At 37.2% G+C, this 15,130-nt stretch overlaps 6 protein-coding genes across 6 annotated transcripts; 2 read left to right on the top strand and 4 right to left on the bottom strand.

The window, feature by feature from the left end:
- Positions 1-337: 337 nt before the first annotated feature.
- Positions 338-3,600, bottom strand: LOC116111284 (mitochondrial phosphate carrier protein 3, mitochondrial-like). The gene is made up of 6 exons (XM_031397486.1): positions 3,148-3,600; positions 1,938-2,299; positions 1,807-1,850; positions 1,075-1,289; positions 863-987; positions 338-774 (listed from the first exon to the last, which is right to left on the bottom strand). The coding sequence occupies exons 1-6, from the start codon at positions 3,436-3,438 to the stop codon at positions 708-710; spliced, it is 1,104 nt and encodes a 367-aa protein (XP_031253346.1). The 5' UTR covers positions 3,439-3,600; the 3' UTR covers positions 338-707.
- Positions 3,601-4,893: 1,293 nt separating this feature from the next.
- LOC116111318 (protein NETWORKED 3A-like) lies at positions 4,894-6,357 on the top strand. The gene is made up of 2 exons (XM_031397514.1): positions 4,894-5,066; positions 5,413-6,357. The coding sequence occupies exons 1-2, from the start codon at positions 4,976-4,978 to the stop codon at positions 6,240-6,242; spliced, it is 921 nt and encodes a 306-aa protein (XP_031253374.1). The 5' UTR covers positions 4,894-4,975; the 3' UTR covers positions 6,243-6,357.
- Positions 6,358-6,485: 128 nt separating this feature from the next.
- Positions 6,486-9,014, bottom strand: LOC116111273 (pentatricopeptide repeat-containing protein At3g26782, mitochondrial-like). The gene is made up of 2 exons (XM_031397474.1): positions 8,009-9,014; positions 6,486-7,914 (listed from the first exon to the last, which is right to left on the bottom strand). Exons 1-2 carry the CDS (start codon positions 8,933-8,935, stop codon positions 6,871-6,873), a joined length of 1,971 nt encoding a protein of 656 aa, XP_031253334.1. The 5' UTR covers positions 8,936-9,014; the 3' UTR covers positions 6,486-6,870.
- Positions 8,834-9,850, bottom strand: LOC116111275. The gene is made up of 2 exons (XM_031397476.1): positions 9,475-9,850; positions 8,834-8,919 (listed from the first exon to the last, which is right to left on the bottom strand). The coding sequence occupies exons 1-2, from the start codon at positions 9,748-9,750 to the stop codon at positions 8,914-8,916; spliced, it is 282 nt and encodes a 93-aa protein (XP_031253336.1). The 5' UTR covers positions 9,751-9,850; the 3' UTR covers positions 8,834-8,913.
- Positions 9,851-10,802: 952 nt separating this feature from the next.
- Positions 10,803-12,639, top strand: LOC116111274 (protein NETWORKED 3A-like). Its single transcript, XM_031397475.1, has 2 exons — positions 10,803-11,195; positions 11,542-12,639. The coding sequence occupies exons 1-2, from the start codon at positions 11,105-11,107 to the stop codon at positions 12,369-12,371; spliced, it is 921 nt and encodes a 306-aa protein (XP_031253335.1). The 5' UTR covers positions 10,803-11,104; the 3' UTR covers positions 12,372-12,639.
- LOC116111307 (pentatricopeptide repeat-containing protein At3g26782, mitochondrial-like) lies at positions 12,515-15,063 on the bottom strand. The gene is made up of 2 exons (XM_031397503.1): positions 14,137-15,063; positions 12,515-14,043 (listed from the first exon to the last, which is right to left on the bottom strand). The coding sequence occupies exons 1-2, from the start codon at positions 15,061-15,063 to the stop codon at positions 13,000-13,002; spliced, it is 1,971 nt and encodes a 656-aa protein (XP_031253363.1). The 3' UTR covers positions 12,515-12,999.
- Between the last annotated feature and the right edge of the window lie 67 nt (positions 15,064-15,130).

Genomic DNA, 15,130 nt, shown 5'->3' with positions numbered 1-15,130 from the left:
TTTTAATTTTCAGAATAATTTTTACAAAGCTTTTTGATACGAGCAGTGTCGGGACATTACATATCAACAGTTAAAAAGTGTTCCAGAAGATACATGTACTGAAAAACAATATTAGAATTTAGAACCAAGTATCATCAGTCAATTTTAATTTTATTAGATCCAAGCCGGATGGCCATCCTTAAGCACTTCAAATGACATCCAGCTAACAAATAAAAGGCAAAGCTGATGGCAAACGCAGGACTTGCAAATACATGGGATGGGACTAACTAAAAGATGAAAATAATTAGTAAAAACCCTCGAATGGGATCCAATATGTAGGAATCAATTTGTTGAGGTCTTCGAATAAGCATGCTTTTGAATAGAAACACAATATCTTGACAAGAATATAATAGCCAGGTCAATCCCCCTTGACTGCCCCTTATTTTGGTTGCCTATTCTTGATGGGGGAAACCTGTGATCTTAACATCCAAGTGAAAAATTTCATATATCATCTAACTACAAAAAAGGTTTTAGAAATATTCTAGGATGTAAACAAAACCATCCTCGGCAAAACAAATAGTGATCAAAACAAGTTCTGAATGTAAAAGAATACTCCGACTTGAGACCACTCACGCACCTTTAGCAATCCTATGTTTATTAATTCCTATGAAGAAGTTCTACCAGATTCCACAAAACGACAAAAAATATTCCATTGATCATTCAATGTTTTACACCTTTGCAAGCTCAGTTGCAGCAGTGGCAGCAGCAGCAGGAGCAACTCCACCAGTGGTTGGCCTGAAGATTTATGTTACTCCCGTTAGGATTTAACTCAATAACCAAAATAATAATAATAATAAACAGAAGAATAAAGAAAAGAACTTACAGTCCCACAAAGACTTTGAATGCATCATAAATTCCCCATTGGGCACCAGTTAGCGTTCCAATCATGACAATACGGAGAGGAAGTCCACGTGTGAAAAGCCCCCACAAACCTAGCTTCTTCACAGCCTACAGAAAAGAAACACAAAAGTAAAAACAACAACTGAAGGAAATAATGAAGTGTGAAAATAATCATGCAAAAGGAATAGCACTCACATCACCAACAGTTGCCCCTTTAGCATTGTTGAGGAAAGAGACAAGATTGTCAGCAGGATGAGACACAATAGCACAGAAGACACCAGCAACATAACCACCAGCAAAACTCACACCAAGTTGCAAAGATTTGCTGCACTGGTCCTTTGGAGCGGGGATGGAATACTTATAGATCATCTCAACAATGGTCTCAAATGAAGCAAATTTCATCATTGTGTCTGCAAAATAAAACATCTCTCCCTTAAAAACACCAAGCAACCACTAAAACCAATGCATAGAGTCAATGATGGCCCGCATTGTAAACTAGTTAAATGCATACTGAACAAAGTAATGGCGGACTACAATAATTATTGAGTGCAAAGTTACCAGAGAAATGTGAACTTTAAATGTCAAATAAAAAGAACAGTGTGAAGCTTGGGAAGCACATTAGCAGAAAAGCATATATAAAAATATTTAAGAAAGCAAAAGGGAATAACTCAATGGTAATAAGTCATGGAAATTAGTTAGACTGAACCTCAACTAAGGTTGTTAAGTTTCAAAATAATAGTTTAATTCAGAAAAGGAGACTCTAGTAATGTGCAATTGCTTGTCCTGATTCTCAGAATACAAAGAAATGCAATATAATAACAAATAGAACACAAGCAAACAATAATAAATATTGATTATGATGTAACTACATTAACAATTCATATATAACAAGACTTGATAAATAGAAATGTAGAAATGCCAACTTACATGGAATCTGACGTCCCCAGAGAGGAACAAGACCCTTATACAAACTGCAATAATTAAGAGAATTGGTCAGAGATACATTCCAAAACGAATTAGTTTGGATCACTAAGTAACCAAATGAACAGGCAGCATACCCAAGAGCACCCTCAGATCTGACAAATTTAGGAAGTCCATCAGACAGACCTCTGGCGAAGCCAGGCTGAGTTTGAACACGAACCTTCACTGCCTCAAAGGGGCAAAGTGCAATATCAGCAATCACCTCAGCAGATGCAGAGCCAGCAAGGTAAATTAAAGTCTTATACTTAGTAGCAAACTCTGGACCAGCAAGGTCAGAGTAGTACTTCTTGAAAAACTCATAAAATCCAAACTTGCAAGCTCCCTGACCACTGTAACCAATGAGGGTAGGTACCCATCCCCTGAAGAAGCCCCTCACTCCTTGCTCCTTGAGGAGAACTCCAAAACCAGAAGATATGCTTTTGTACTTTGCAGGGTCAATCTGAAAAGACAACAATCTTGATGTTAGCTTATAACCTCTAGTGTAATTATATTAATAGCATATGACACACCACATTTTTTACACAAGCGGTAATGCTATAAATAGGAGGCACTTCAAGAATGACACGTAGATTAAATTTCAAGTATTCAAATTGCTTTGATTTAATGATTTGCAGCTTATGTAAGATTAAAGAGCTATTGATCCTAGCCCTAAATCATAAAACTTCTATTCATTGTTGAGAGATGATATGAAATAACACGAAAACTAAGAATTCCACGATAGTTATACATTAGTAATGACGTAAACAAAGTTTTCTAATACTTCTATTAAATGTACATAATGAAAACAATTTTCAATACTAAAATCAAGAGCTCTCCAATCAAATTATAGCTATGCTGTATCAGGTGGCATGACAATTCGAGCAATCGGGTACTAAATATCAGTTGATCCTATAATTTCAATCTGTTGTAAAATACCACACAGCCAAACTCATCCTTAACAAACACAATTTCAAGTACAATCAGCCGGAGCATATCACCAAAAGCTTGAAACAATCCAACAATCCAAAGCAAGAAAAACTTTTCAAACATATATAACATAGCAATAACAAATCAGTCAGAAGTATTAGATCCAGCAATAAACGAAGTTCGGAAATAAAATTCAATTAATATCAAAACTAAAAATCGCAGATCCAATCGTATGATAAATTTAAGTATTTAACAAGCAAACCGTATTTAATATAGAAAAACGTATAGAGAATAGATCCAATCCGGCTACAAATCTAATACCAAAACGGTCAAGAAGGAGCAAAAACCACACTAAAAGCCGTAGATCTGTAAGAAAAGCACCTGCATATTACACTTGACGAGATCGAGAGGAGTGACGGCCATGTGAGTCAGTCCACAGCTGAGGATACCGCCGGCAGTACAGGCGGCGTAAAATGCAGGAGAGTACATCTCAATCTTGCCAGGCTCGCTGGGAGCGGGCACAAAGAAGCTCCGCCTGGTGGAGGAAGGGGCTGATGGCGCGGCAGGAACATCGACGAAAGGTGTGGAGTTAGCAAAGGATTTCTGAGGAGAAGAATAGGAGTAGAGGAAGCTTGGTATGAGAGAATTTCTGGAGGATTCTGAAAGAGACATGATTGAGAGTTGAAATTTTAGATGAAGAAGCGCGAACGAGTGAGGGAGAAAGAGGAGAGAAATTAAGGGAAAGAAAGGGTATGATTTCTTTTTCTTTTTCTCTTCTCTTCCTGTCTCTCGTCGCCAAATGCTGGTGCTGCTTTCTTATGTTAGAAACACCGCATTTCCGCTTTTATTGGCCAAAAGGCCCAAAACCCTCGCGTCATTTATACGGGATTAATTTACCCTTCAGTTTTAGAACTAATCACGATTCTGCCACTACAAATCCTTCAACAGAAACCATGGTGCTTGTTATTTATTTGGTCAATAAAGGGCTTCACTAGTAAGCAAAGGTTTTCTTTTACCAGTATAATTATCTAAGTTATGAATTAGATTAGTCTGCATATGTATTTGAATGGTAATTATTTTATGAGTAGTTAAATGTTAAACGCATGCATTAAACAGAAATTATTAGCATAAAAATTAACAGAAAAATCCAAAATGGACAACCTAGTGGCATGTGGGTAGATTTTTAACGGGGAATTGAATTATTGAAAGCGGTTTCTGATTAATTAAAAGAGGGCAGCTGACCACACCTAGTTGTGGCCTACTCCTACACATAATTTGGGAACATCAACATGGCTATTGCCTTTTTTATACATTAAAAATTTTCAACTTCATAATAGCCAAATTACAATTTTGGCCGCGTTGAATTGATATTATACACAAATGTATGTTTACTCTTGACTATGTTGATCCTAATTAATATTTTCTAATAAGGTAATAATACACTTATAATCAAATCTCATAAAATTTCTCTAACAATAAAGAAGTGAAAAATAAAAAATAATCAATTTATAATAAGTATTATTTATAAAATTACGAGTTGATCAATTACGAACTATAAGCTATTACTAATTATAAAATTCTTAATCTTATTTTGAACTGAAATACACAATTTTTACAGATATATTTATAAATGTATGATCAAAATCTAAAATAGATAAGATTCTGAATTCAAATTTAGTGGGATTTTTATGCCTTACCATCAACCGAATTTTGCAAATACATTAAAATATAGTGTATCATACAAAAGATTACGTTACGCACAAAGCCAATATAACATAAAAAATAAAACTAAACTAATATGATTGGATTATGATGCAGTAAGTGTCTAAATATAAATGATTCTCCGGAACAACTATATATCTTATTTTACTAATTCCACACTTTGGTACACACCAACCGTATGAGTCATTGATTATGGCTGAGACAGTTTTAATACTGGCTTTGACCCAAGACAAAAATTGACTCTATAAATTCTAATTTGGAGGAGCAAATTAAGGTTATACCAAATGGGTAAACCAAGACAACAAATTCTGAGTTTTGAATTTGCCAAGTTATCTCCTTTATAAGAGAATGGAGTGGTGAGTGATCCTTCACAATCAAGCACTTTGAAGATTCGTAGCGTGTTCCTTTGGTTTTGCGTTTGGTTTCTTATGAAAGCCAAGTTATTCCCTCCTCTTATTCTTCTTCGCCCAAGGAACACATTGGTTCAATGGAGAACAACATGTCTTCTTCTAGTTCATGGAGTCCAGATAGCTCTATCAGTCTCCACCAATCTCTTTGGCTTCAGACAACTTTATCAGGTGAGTCTTCTCTTCCCCTTCTTTCCTGAAGCGTTCGTTTGTTTAGAGAAAGGTTGAATCGACACCATGAAGCCTGCCCCCCTGCTGGTTTGCTTGCATTCATCCACATTTCGTTAATTTGTTTGTCTTCTGCCCGCATGAAAATGGAAACTTGAAAACAATGAATTAGGATTGATGTTTAATTTACATTAAAAAGCATCAAGGTTGCATCTATCATCAGAAACCGGCAGAATGAGATACAAAGAAAAAGGGGTTGGTAAAAGAGACAGGATTCATATTCTGGTAACTTGCGTTTTCCAACATTTAGCTCTTTGATTATGAGCTTGGAATTTTTCTATATTTGCAGAAATGGACAAGAAGATGAAGGCCATGCTGACGCTTTTGGAAGAAGATAATTCTTCATCCAAAATAGTTGAGATTCAGTGCACAAGAAAATCAGAACTCATACGAATGCTTGAAGATTTCAACAGGTCTTACCGTTCACTGGCAGAACAGCATGATCAGTTGAGGTGTAAATCACATTATGTCCTTCGTTCAGGGTCTTCATCTTCATCTTCTAACTCCAGAAAAATCAGACAAATCAGTGACAACCAGAAAAGAGTGGCAGAAAGCTTCAATGATCCTAAACTGGCAGCATTTGATTCCCACTCTGATTCTATTATCGGAGATCCAGATGCTGAATGTGATATTGCTAATTTTGATTTTGACATTGAATACCTGAACAGGCTAGCAGACGAATTGTTGTCAACTGAACAACGCAAGATGAATCTGGAAACAAAAATTATATTTGAAGACAAAGAAATGGATCAAGAAACCACAGAGTCCTCCAACAAAGAAGAGATCAAGATGAATGCCTCTGAATTGGGTCGAGCTACAACTAGAGATTTTGCAACGGATATTTATAGATGGGAGAATACATGGCCTGAGATAAAAATTCAAGTCACAAAGCTAATGGTGGAGAATCTGCAGCAGAAGGCTGAGTTGCTAAAAAGAAATCAACAAAAGAGAAAAACCATTAATCGGCTCAGGGAAGAAATTGAACGTTTAAAGAACGAGAACCGGACCCTCCAGAATTATACCAAGTTCTCAAAAGTTGAATTGAAGCGTAGCCAATCACAGATGTCAAGATTAAGTGAATCAATTTTCAGTAAGTTTTTCAAGGTAGGTTGCTCATGATTTGGCAATCTTCACTTTTATGAATTAATAATTGAGAAGAGCAAGCCCCATCTCAAAAGATTTGTAGTCCGAACAAGTTCTTCTGAGAAAGATCTTCATGAAACTATGCATCATCAATTGGCAATGAAACCATGGTTTTCCATAGTTTTTAATCACAATCATCTATTTGTAGTAAGGCTGCATCACAATGTATAATAATACAGGTGTGAATTTTACTTTGTAATTTTCATTTATTAACCAAGTTTTCAGAGCGACTGGAATGCTGTAAGCAGATTGCGTTGCTGTTTGCTAATTTCATACCTGCCTGACCTCTACCCTTATTCTTCAGTGATAACTGTTTCATAAAAAAGCATTCAGTACCTTCTATGAAACCAATCCATTCAAATCAAAGCGTTTCACATATCAACACTAAGAGGAGAGTATGAATCTTTCTCTTCGAGATTCAAAATTGCTCTGGTTTTTCACACTTCACAATCAAATCATGATGATATCTTTTATTAAATACACCTCAAAATTGTGCACAGTCAAAATTTGCTTCATTTTCTAACCAAGATTATAGCGATCGAGTAAGAAGTCCACCTTGTAATTCAAAATTCTGATTAACAAATTCTCAACAGGCATAGAGAAATCACCAGTAATCGCCACAGGAGCACAGACCATCCTTGAAATAATGAAATCGCTTTGAATCTCTTACAACAATTTCACGATTAGCAATTTTGGAGATCAATTTAATTACAATATGGCAGTCCCCACAAACCCTAAGATTCTTAATTATCTGAATTGTACTACCTGGGACTGAGTTCATGATTGCAAAAGCAGTGGCCAGCTTTTCACTATGAACTCGCAATGTCATTTTCTTTTCTTCCTCATCGACATCATGAAGCACCGACGCCATATCGGGTACATAGCCAACTTCTTCCAGCTTCACATTTAGTTCCTCCAAATACTTATAGATCTTCTCATGTTGAGGATGCTCTGTATCTCCAACCAAGAATACATGAACCTTACCTCTCAGTTCAACTAAACTGAATCCAGGAGGTTTAGTCAGTTGACGATTCTTCATATGTACTCTAGTCTTTTCAGCATCTTCCCACCTTCCAGCATCAGCATATATGTTGGAAAGTAAGACATGGTACCCACAATTATTTGGGTCTAATTCAAATAATTTCCTTGCAGCAATCTCCCCAAGCTCCACATTCTTATGAGTTCTACAAGCCCCAAGAAGCGAACCCCAGACTACAAAATCAGGCTTCACCTTCATCCTTCTAATCAAATCATAAGCCTCCTTGAGATGACCAGCTCGTCCAAGAAGATCAACCATACAGCCGTAGTGCTCAACACCAGGCTCTACATTAAATTCACAGCTCATCGTATTAAACCAATGCCAACCTTCTTGTACTAGACCAGCATGGCTGCAAGCTGCTAAAACTGACACAAAAGTAATATAGTTTGGTCTGACCCCAACTCTTATCATCTCATAAAACACTTCTAGAGCTTCTTTGCCACGGCAATGCATTCCATAACCAGCAATCATGGCTGTCCACGACTTGACATTCTTCTCCCTCATGCGATTAAATGCATTCCTTGCCAATTCCACTCTCCCACATTTGCAATACATGTCAATGATAGAAGTACCCACAATTACACTCTCCTCTGAACCCATCTTTATAACCTTCATAAGCAAAATAAATGGAGAAATCAATAATTTATACCAAACAAAATAATTTCTATAACAAAAATAAAGTATAGCATTCATTCACAAGTACCTGATCATGTACACATTTGCCCATACGCAAAACTCCTATATGTGAAATGGCTAATAAAACAGCAGACAATGTCCAAGCATTGAATTTGACATCACAATTCTTTAACATTTCATTAAAAACATCCAGAGCCTCTATGGCCAATCCATTTTGTGCAAAATTAGCAATAATTGAATTCCAAGAAATCGCATCCTTCCCAACCATTCCGTCAAAAACTTTCCTAGAGACATCTACATAACCACACTTCGCATACGCATCCATTAAAGTATTGCCAACACCCACATCACTATCAAACCCTCTCTTTGTCACAAATCCATGAACCCCTTCCGTCACTCGTTTATTAGCAACACGAGAACAAGCTGATAAAACAGAAACCATAGCAACCGAATCAATTAAAACATTCTCATTCTTTTCAGTTTCACTCTCCTCAATTAAAAACTCCTTAAAAAGTAATATAGCTTCACGGGCATAGTCGTTTTGGACGTACCCAGTTAACATGGACGTCCAAGACACAATATTTCTCCGAGGAATTTCATCGAACAGTTTCCTCGCGTCACTCAATTCACCGCATTTCGAATACATATCAATCAGAGCGGAGGACACAAAAAGGTCTTCTTCAAAGCCAAAGACAAGTGCTTGTTGGTGGGCTTGTTTGCCCGAGAAAAGGTCGAGCAAAGCAGAGCAGGATTTGATAGTACATGGGAAAGTAGAGCGAGTCGGTGAAAGAGAAAGTTTCCGCATTGAAGAGAAAGCACGAAGAGCTTCCACAAAGTCGCCGCTCCGAGCCAAGTCGGCAATGATCGAGTTCCAGGAGGAGACATCGGCTTTGTCGATGTATTTGTTGAACCAGGTTGTGAGGTTTGGGTGGGATGAATAGCGGCGGCCGTAGAGTTTGTAAGAGACTCCCGCTAAAACTGAAATAGAATTCATCCATTCTTTTGAAAAACTTCGTCTCGCAGCCACATTACATATATAATGTTATTTTTAATATTACTTAGGAAAATGTTAAACTTTTCATAAGTCAAGTAACTTAGGAAAATTAAATCAAACTTAAACAAAACTACTTAACTAAAATATTTTAATTTTGCTACCAAGTTGGCTGTTACCAACACAAGATAAAACACACCTATTAGGCGTAATGTGAATTACGGAGAAGTGAGTTGAGGAGGATGACGAAAGCGAATTGAATTCTCCTCTTTTGCAATTGCGTTGGATTTATGTTGTATAATTTCCTTTAATTATTTATTTATTTTACACTTTCCTTCCTTGTTAAGTTAAAATCATTCTGGAACTAAATTTAACCTTATCATGTTTTTCTTCCCAACAACTGAAAACCAAAGCAATGGGGGACAATAATCCTTATGCAATTATCAAGTTACAAGATCTTCAAACACAGTTCAGTTATAATTTAGAAACCGAGTGCTCAAAAGAGAAACTGAACATATAACAGATAAAATCCACAGTCTCACTCCAAATATGACAGCGTTGCCATCAAACTTAGCTGAACTGGAGGAACTCCTTCCTATAAATTCGCCTGAGCTGGGAATTGGTGCAGATGCCTCTGACTTTGGAGAAGCTGCAGAACTTGAAGAAGGGAAGAAGGAAGACATATTTGGTGCAGTAACATAAGGCAAAACCCCTGGAGAAGCTGAAATCAATGGCTGGCCAGTTGAACATCGGAAATGCAGATCAACAAAGATGGTAACTGTGAACAGAATAGCAGATAACCGAGGGAGAGTACCCATGGATATTCAGAGAATTTTATTGGATCCAGGATATATATATATATATATATAGGGATGGAATTGATAAAGGATAAGGAGTGGTATTGAGTTTTTTTATTGTTTGTTGAATATCACGGGAGAGACAGTAGCAGTTTTACTCCTGCCCGGCTCTTATGCCATATTTATTAAGATCTTTTAATTCACTTGATTGGTCTCGTGTTGTCAGAGGACAAAAGACCATCCTTGAAATAATGAAATCGCTTTGAATCTCTTAACACAATTTCACGATTAGCAATTTTGGAGATCAATTTAATTACAATATGGCAGTCCCCACAAACCCTAAGATTCTAATTATCTGAATTGTACTACCTGGGACTGAGTTCATGATTGCAAAAGCATGGCCAGCTTTTCACTATGAACTCGCAATGTCATTTTCTTTCTTCCTCATCGACATCATGAAGCACCGACGCCATATCGGGTACATGGCCAACTTCTTCAGCTTCACATTTAGTTCCTCCAATACTTATAGATCTTCTCATGTTGAGGATGCTCTGATCTCAACCAAGAATACATGAACCTTACCTCTCAGTTCAACTAACTGAATCCAGGAGGTTTAGTCAGTTGACGATTCTTCATATGTACTCTAGTCTTTTCAGCATCTTCCCACCTTCCAGCATCAGCATATATGTTGGAAAGAAGACATGGTACCACAATTATTTGGGTCTAATTCAAATAATTTCCTTGCGCCAATCTCCCCAAGCTCCACATTCTTATGAGTTCTACAAGCCCAAGAAGTATGTATGATCAAAATCTAAAATAGATAAGATTCTGAATTCAAATTTAGTGGGATTTTTATGCCTTACCATCAACCGAATTTTGCAAATACATTAAAATATAGTGTATCATACAAAAGATTACGTTACGCACAAAGCCAATATAACATAAAAAATAAAACTAAACTAATATGATTGGATTATGATGCAGTAAGTGTCTAAATATAAATGATTCTCCGGAACAACCATATATCTTATTTTACTAATTCCACACTTTGGTACACACCAACCATATGAGTCATTGATTATGGCTGAGACAGTTTTAATACTGGCTTTGACCCAAGACAAAAATTGACTCTATAAATTCTAATTTGGAGGAGCAAATTAAGGTTATACAAAATGGGTAAACCAAGACAACAAATTCTGAGTTTTGAATTTGCCAAGTTATCTCCTTTATAAGAGAATGGAGTGGTAAGCAATCCTTCACAATCAAGCACTTTGAAGATTCGTAACGTGTTCCTTTGGTTTTGCGTTTGGTTTCTTATGAAAGCCAAGTTATTCCCTCCTCTTATTCTTCTTCGCCCAAGGAACACATTGGTTCAATGGAGAACAACATGTCTTCTTCTAGTTCATGGAGTCCAGATAGCTCTATCAGTCTCCACCAATCTCTTTGGCTTCAGACAACTTTATCAGGTGAGTCTTCTCTTCCCCTTCTTTCCTGAAGCGTTCGTTTGTTTAGAGAAAGGTTGAATCGACACCATGAAGCCTGCCCCCCTGCTGGTTTGCTTGCATTCATCCACATTTCGTTAATTTGTTTGTCTTCTGCCCGCATGAAAATGGAAACTTGAAAACAATGAATTAGGATTGATGTTTAATTTACATTAAAAAGCATCAAGGTTGCATCTATCATCAGAAACCGGCAGAATGAGATACAAAGAAAAAGGGGTTGGTAAAAGAGACAGGATTCATATTCTGGTAACTTGCGTTTTCCAACATTTAGCTCTTTGATTATGAGCTTGGAATTTTTCTATATTTGCAGAAATGGACAAGAAGATGAAGGCCATGCTGACGCTTTTGGAAGAAGATAATTCTTCATCCAAAATAGTTGAGATTCAGTGCACAAGAAAATCAGAACTCATACGAATGCTTGAAGATTTCAACAGGTCTTACCGTTCACTGGCAGAACAGCATGATCAGTTGAGGTGTAAATCACATTATGTCCTTCGTTCAGGGTCTTCATCTTCATCTTCTAACTCCAGAAAAATCAGACAAATCAGTGACAACCAGAAAAGAGTGGCAGAAAGCTTCAATGATCCTAAACTGGCAGCATTTGATTCCCACTCTGATTCTATTATCGGAGATCCAGATGCTGAATGTGATATTGCTAATTTTGATTTTGACATTGAATACCTGAACAGGCTAGCAGACGAATTGTTGTCAACTGAACAACGCAAGATGAATCTGGAAACAAAAATTATATTTGAAGACAAAGAAATGGATCAAGAAACCACAGAGTCCTCCAACAAAGAAGAGATCAAGATGAATGCCTCTGAATTGGGTCGAGCTACAACTAGAGATTTTGCAACGGATATTTATAGATGGGAGAATACATGGCCTGAGATAAAAATTCAAGTCACAAAGCTAATGGTGGAGAATCTGCAGCAGAAGGCTGAGTTGCTAAAAAGAAATCAACAAAAGAGAAAAACCATTAATCGGCTCAGGGAAGAAATTGAACGTTTAAAGAACGAGAACCGGACCCTCCAGAATTATACCAAGTTCTCAAAAGTTGAATTGAAGCGTAGCCAATCACAGATGTCAAGATTAAGTGAATCAATTTTCAGTAAGTTTTTCAAGGTAGGTTGCTCATGATTTGGCAATCTTCACTTTTATGAATTAATAATTGAGAAGAGCAAGCCCCATCTCAAAAGATTTGTAGTCCGAACAAGTTCTTCTGAGAAAGATCTTCATGAAACTATGCATCATCAATTGGCAATGAAACCATGGTTTTCCATAGTTTTTAATCACAATCATCTATTTGTAGTAAGGCTGCATCACACTGTATAATAATACAGGTGTGAATTTTACTTTGTAATTTTCATTTATTAACCAAGTTTTCAGAGCGACTGGAATGCTGTAAGCAGATTGCGTTGCTGTTTGCTAATTTCATACCTGCCTGACCTCTACCCTTATTCTTCAGTGATAACTGTTTCATAAAAAAGCATTCAGTACCTTCTATGAAACCAATCCATTCAAATCAAAGCGTTTCACATATCAACACTAAGAGGAGAGTATGAATCTTTCTCTTCGAGATTCAAAATTGCTCTGGTTTTTCACACTTCACAATCAAATCATGATGATATCTTTTATTAAATACACCTCAAAATTGTGCACAGTCAAAATTTGCTTCATTTTCTAACCAAGATTATAGCGATCGAGTAAGAAGTCCACCTTGTAATTCAAAATTCTGATTAACAAATTCTCAACAGGCATAGAGAAATCACCAGTAATCGCCACAGGAGCACAGACCATCCTTGAAATAATGAAATCGCTTTGAATCTCTTACAACAATTTCACGATTAGCAATTTTGGAGATCAATTTAATTACAATATGGCAGTCCCCACAAACCCTAAGATTCTTAATTATCTGAATTGTACTACCTGGGACTGAGTTCATGATTGCAAAAGCAGTGGCCAGCTTTTCACTATGAACTCGCAATGTCATTTTCTTTTCTTCCTCATCGACATCATGAAGCACCGACGCCATATCGGGTACATAGCCAACTTCTTCCAGCTTCACATTTAGTTCCTCCAAATACTTATAGATCTTCTCATGTTGAGGATGCTCTGTATCTCCAACCAAGAATACATGAACCTTACCTCTCAGTTCAACTAAACTGAATCCAGGAGGTTTAGTCAGTTGACGATTCTTCATATGTACTCTAGTCTTTTCAGCATCTTCCCACCTTCCAGCATCAGCATATATGTTGGAAAGTAAGACATGGTACCCACAATTATTTGGGTCTAATTCAAATAATTTCCTTGCAGCAATCTCCCCAAGCTCCACATTCTTATGAGTTCTACAAGCCCCAAGAAGTGAACCCCAGACTACAAAATCAGGCTTCACCTTCATCCTTCTAATCAAATCGTAAGCCTCCTTGAGATGACCAGCTCGTCCAAGAAGATCAACCATACAGCCATAGTGCTCAACACTAGGCTCTACATTAAATTCACAGCTCATCGTATTAAACCAATGCCAACCTTCTTGTACTAGACCAGCATGGCTGCAAGCTGCTAAAACTGACACAAAAGTAATATAGTTTGGTCTAACCCCAACTCCTATCATCTCATAAAACACTTCTAGAGCTTCTTTGCCACGGCAATGCATTCCATAACCAGCAATCATGGCTGTCCATGACTTGACATTCTTCTCCCTCATGCGATTAAATGCATTCCTTGCCAATTCCACTCTCCCACATTTGCAATACATGTCAATGATAGAAGTACCCACAATTACACTCTCCTCTAAACCCATCTTTATAACCTTCATAAGCAAAATAAATGGAGAAATCAATAATTATACCAAACAAAATAATTTCTATAACAAAAATAAAGTATAGCATTCATTCACAAGTACCTGATCATGTACACATTTGCCCATACGCAAAACTCCTATATGTGAAATGGCTAATAAAACAGCAGACAATGTCCAAGCATTGAATTTGACATCACAATTCTTTAACATTTCATTAAAAACATCCAGAGCCTCTATGGCCAATCCATTTTGTGCAAAATTAGCAATAACTGAATTCCAAGAAATCGCATCCTTCCCAACCATTCCGTCAAAAACTTTCCTAGAGACATCTACATAACCACACTTCGCATACGCATCCATTAAAGTATTGCCAACACCCACATCACTATCAAACCCTCTCTTTGTCACAAATCCATGAACCCCTTCCGTCACTCGTTTATTAGCAACACGAGAACAAGCTGATAAAACAGAAACCATAGCAACCGAATCAATTAAAACATTCTCATTCTTTTCAGTTTCACTCTCCTCAATTAAAAACTCCTTAAAAAGTAATATAGCTTCACGGGCATAGTCGTTTTGGACGTACCCAGTTAACATGGACGTCCAAGACACAATATTTCTCCGAGGAATTTCATCGAACAGTTTCCTCGCGTCACTCAATTCACCGCATTTCGAATACATATCAATCAGAGCGGAGGACACAAAAAGGTCTTCTTCAAAGCCAAAGACAAGTGCTTGTTGGTGGGCTTGTTTGCCCGAGAAAAGGTCGAGCAAAGCAGAGCAGGATTTGATAGTACATGGGAAAGTAGAGCGAGTCGGTGAAAGAGAAAGTTTCCGCATTGAAGAGAAAGCACGAAGAGCTTCCACAAAGTCGCCGCTCCGAGCCAAGTCGGCAATGATCGAGTTCCAGGAGGAGACATCGGCTTTGTCGATGTATTTGTTGAACCAGGTTGTGAGGTTTGGGTGGGATGAATAGCGGCGGCCGTAGAGTTTGTAAGAGACTCCCGCTAAAACTGAAATAGAATTCATCCATTCTTTTGAAAAACTTCGTCTCGCAGCCACATTACATATATAATGTTATTTTTAATATTACTTA

Source organism: Pistacia vera, unplaced genomic scaffold, assembly GCF_008641045.1.
Source record: "Pistacia vera cultivar Batoury unplaced genomic scaffold, PisVer_v2 Contig630, whole genome shotgun sequence".
In the NCBI taxonomy this organism is placed as follows: domain Eukaryota; kingdom Viridiplantae; phylum Streptophyta; class Magnoliopsida; order Sapindales; family Anacardiaceae; genus Pistacia; species Pistacia vera.
This window is presented reverse-complemented; position numbering and strand designations above follow the sequence as displayed.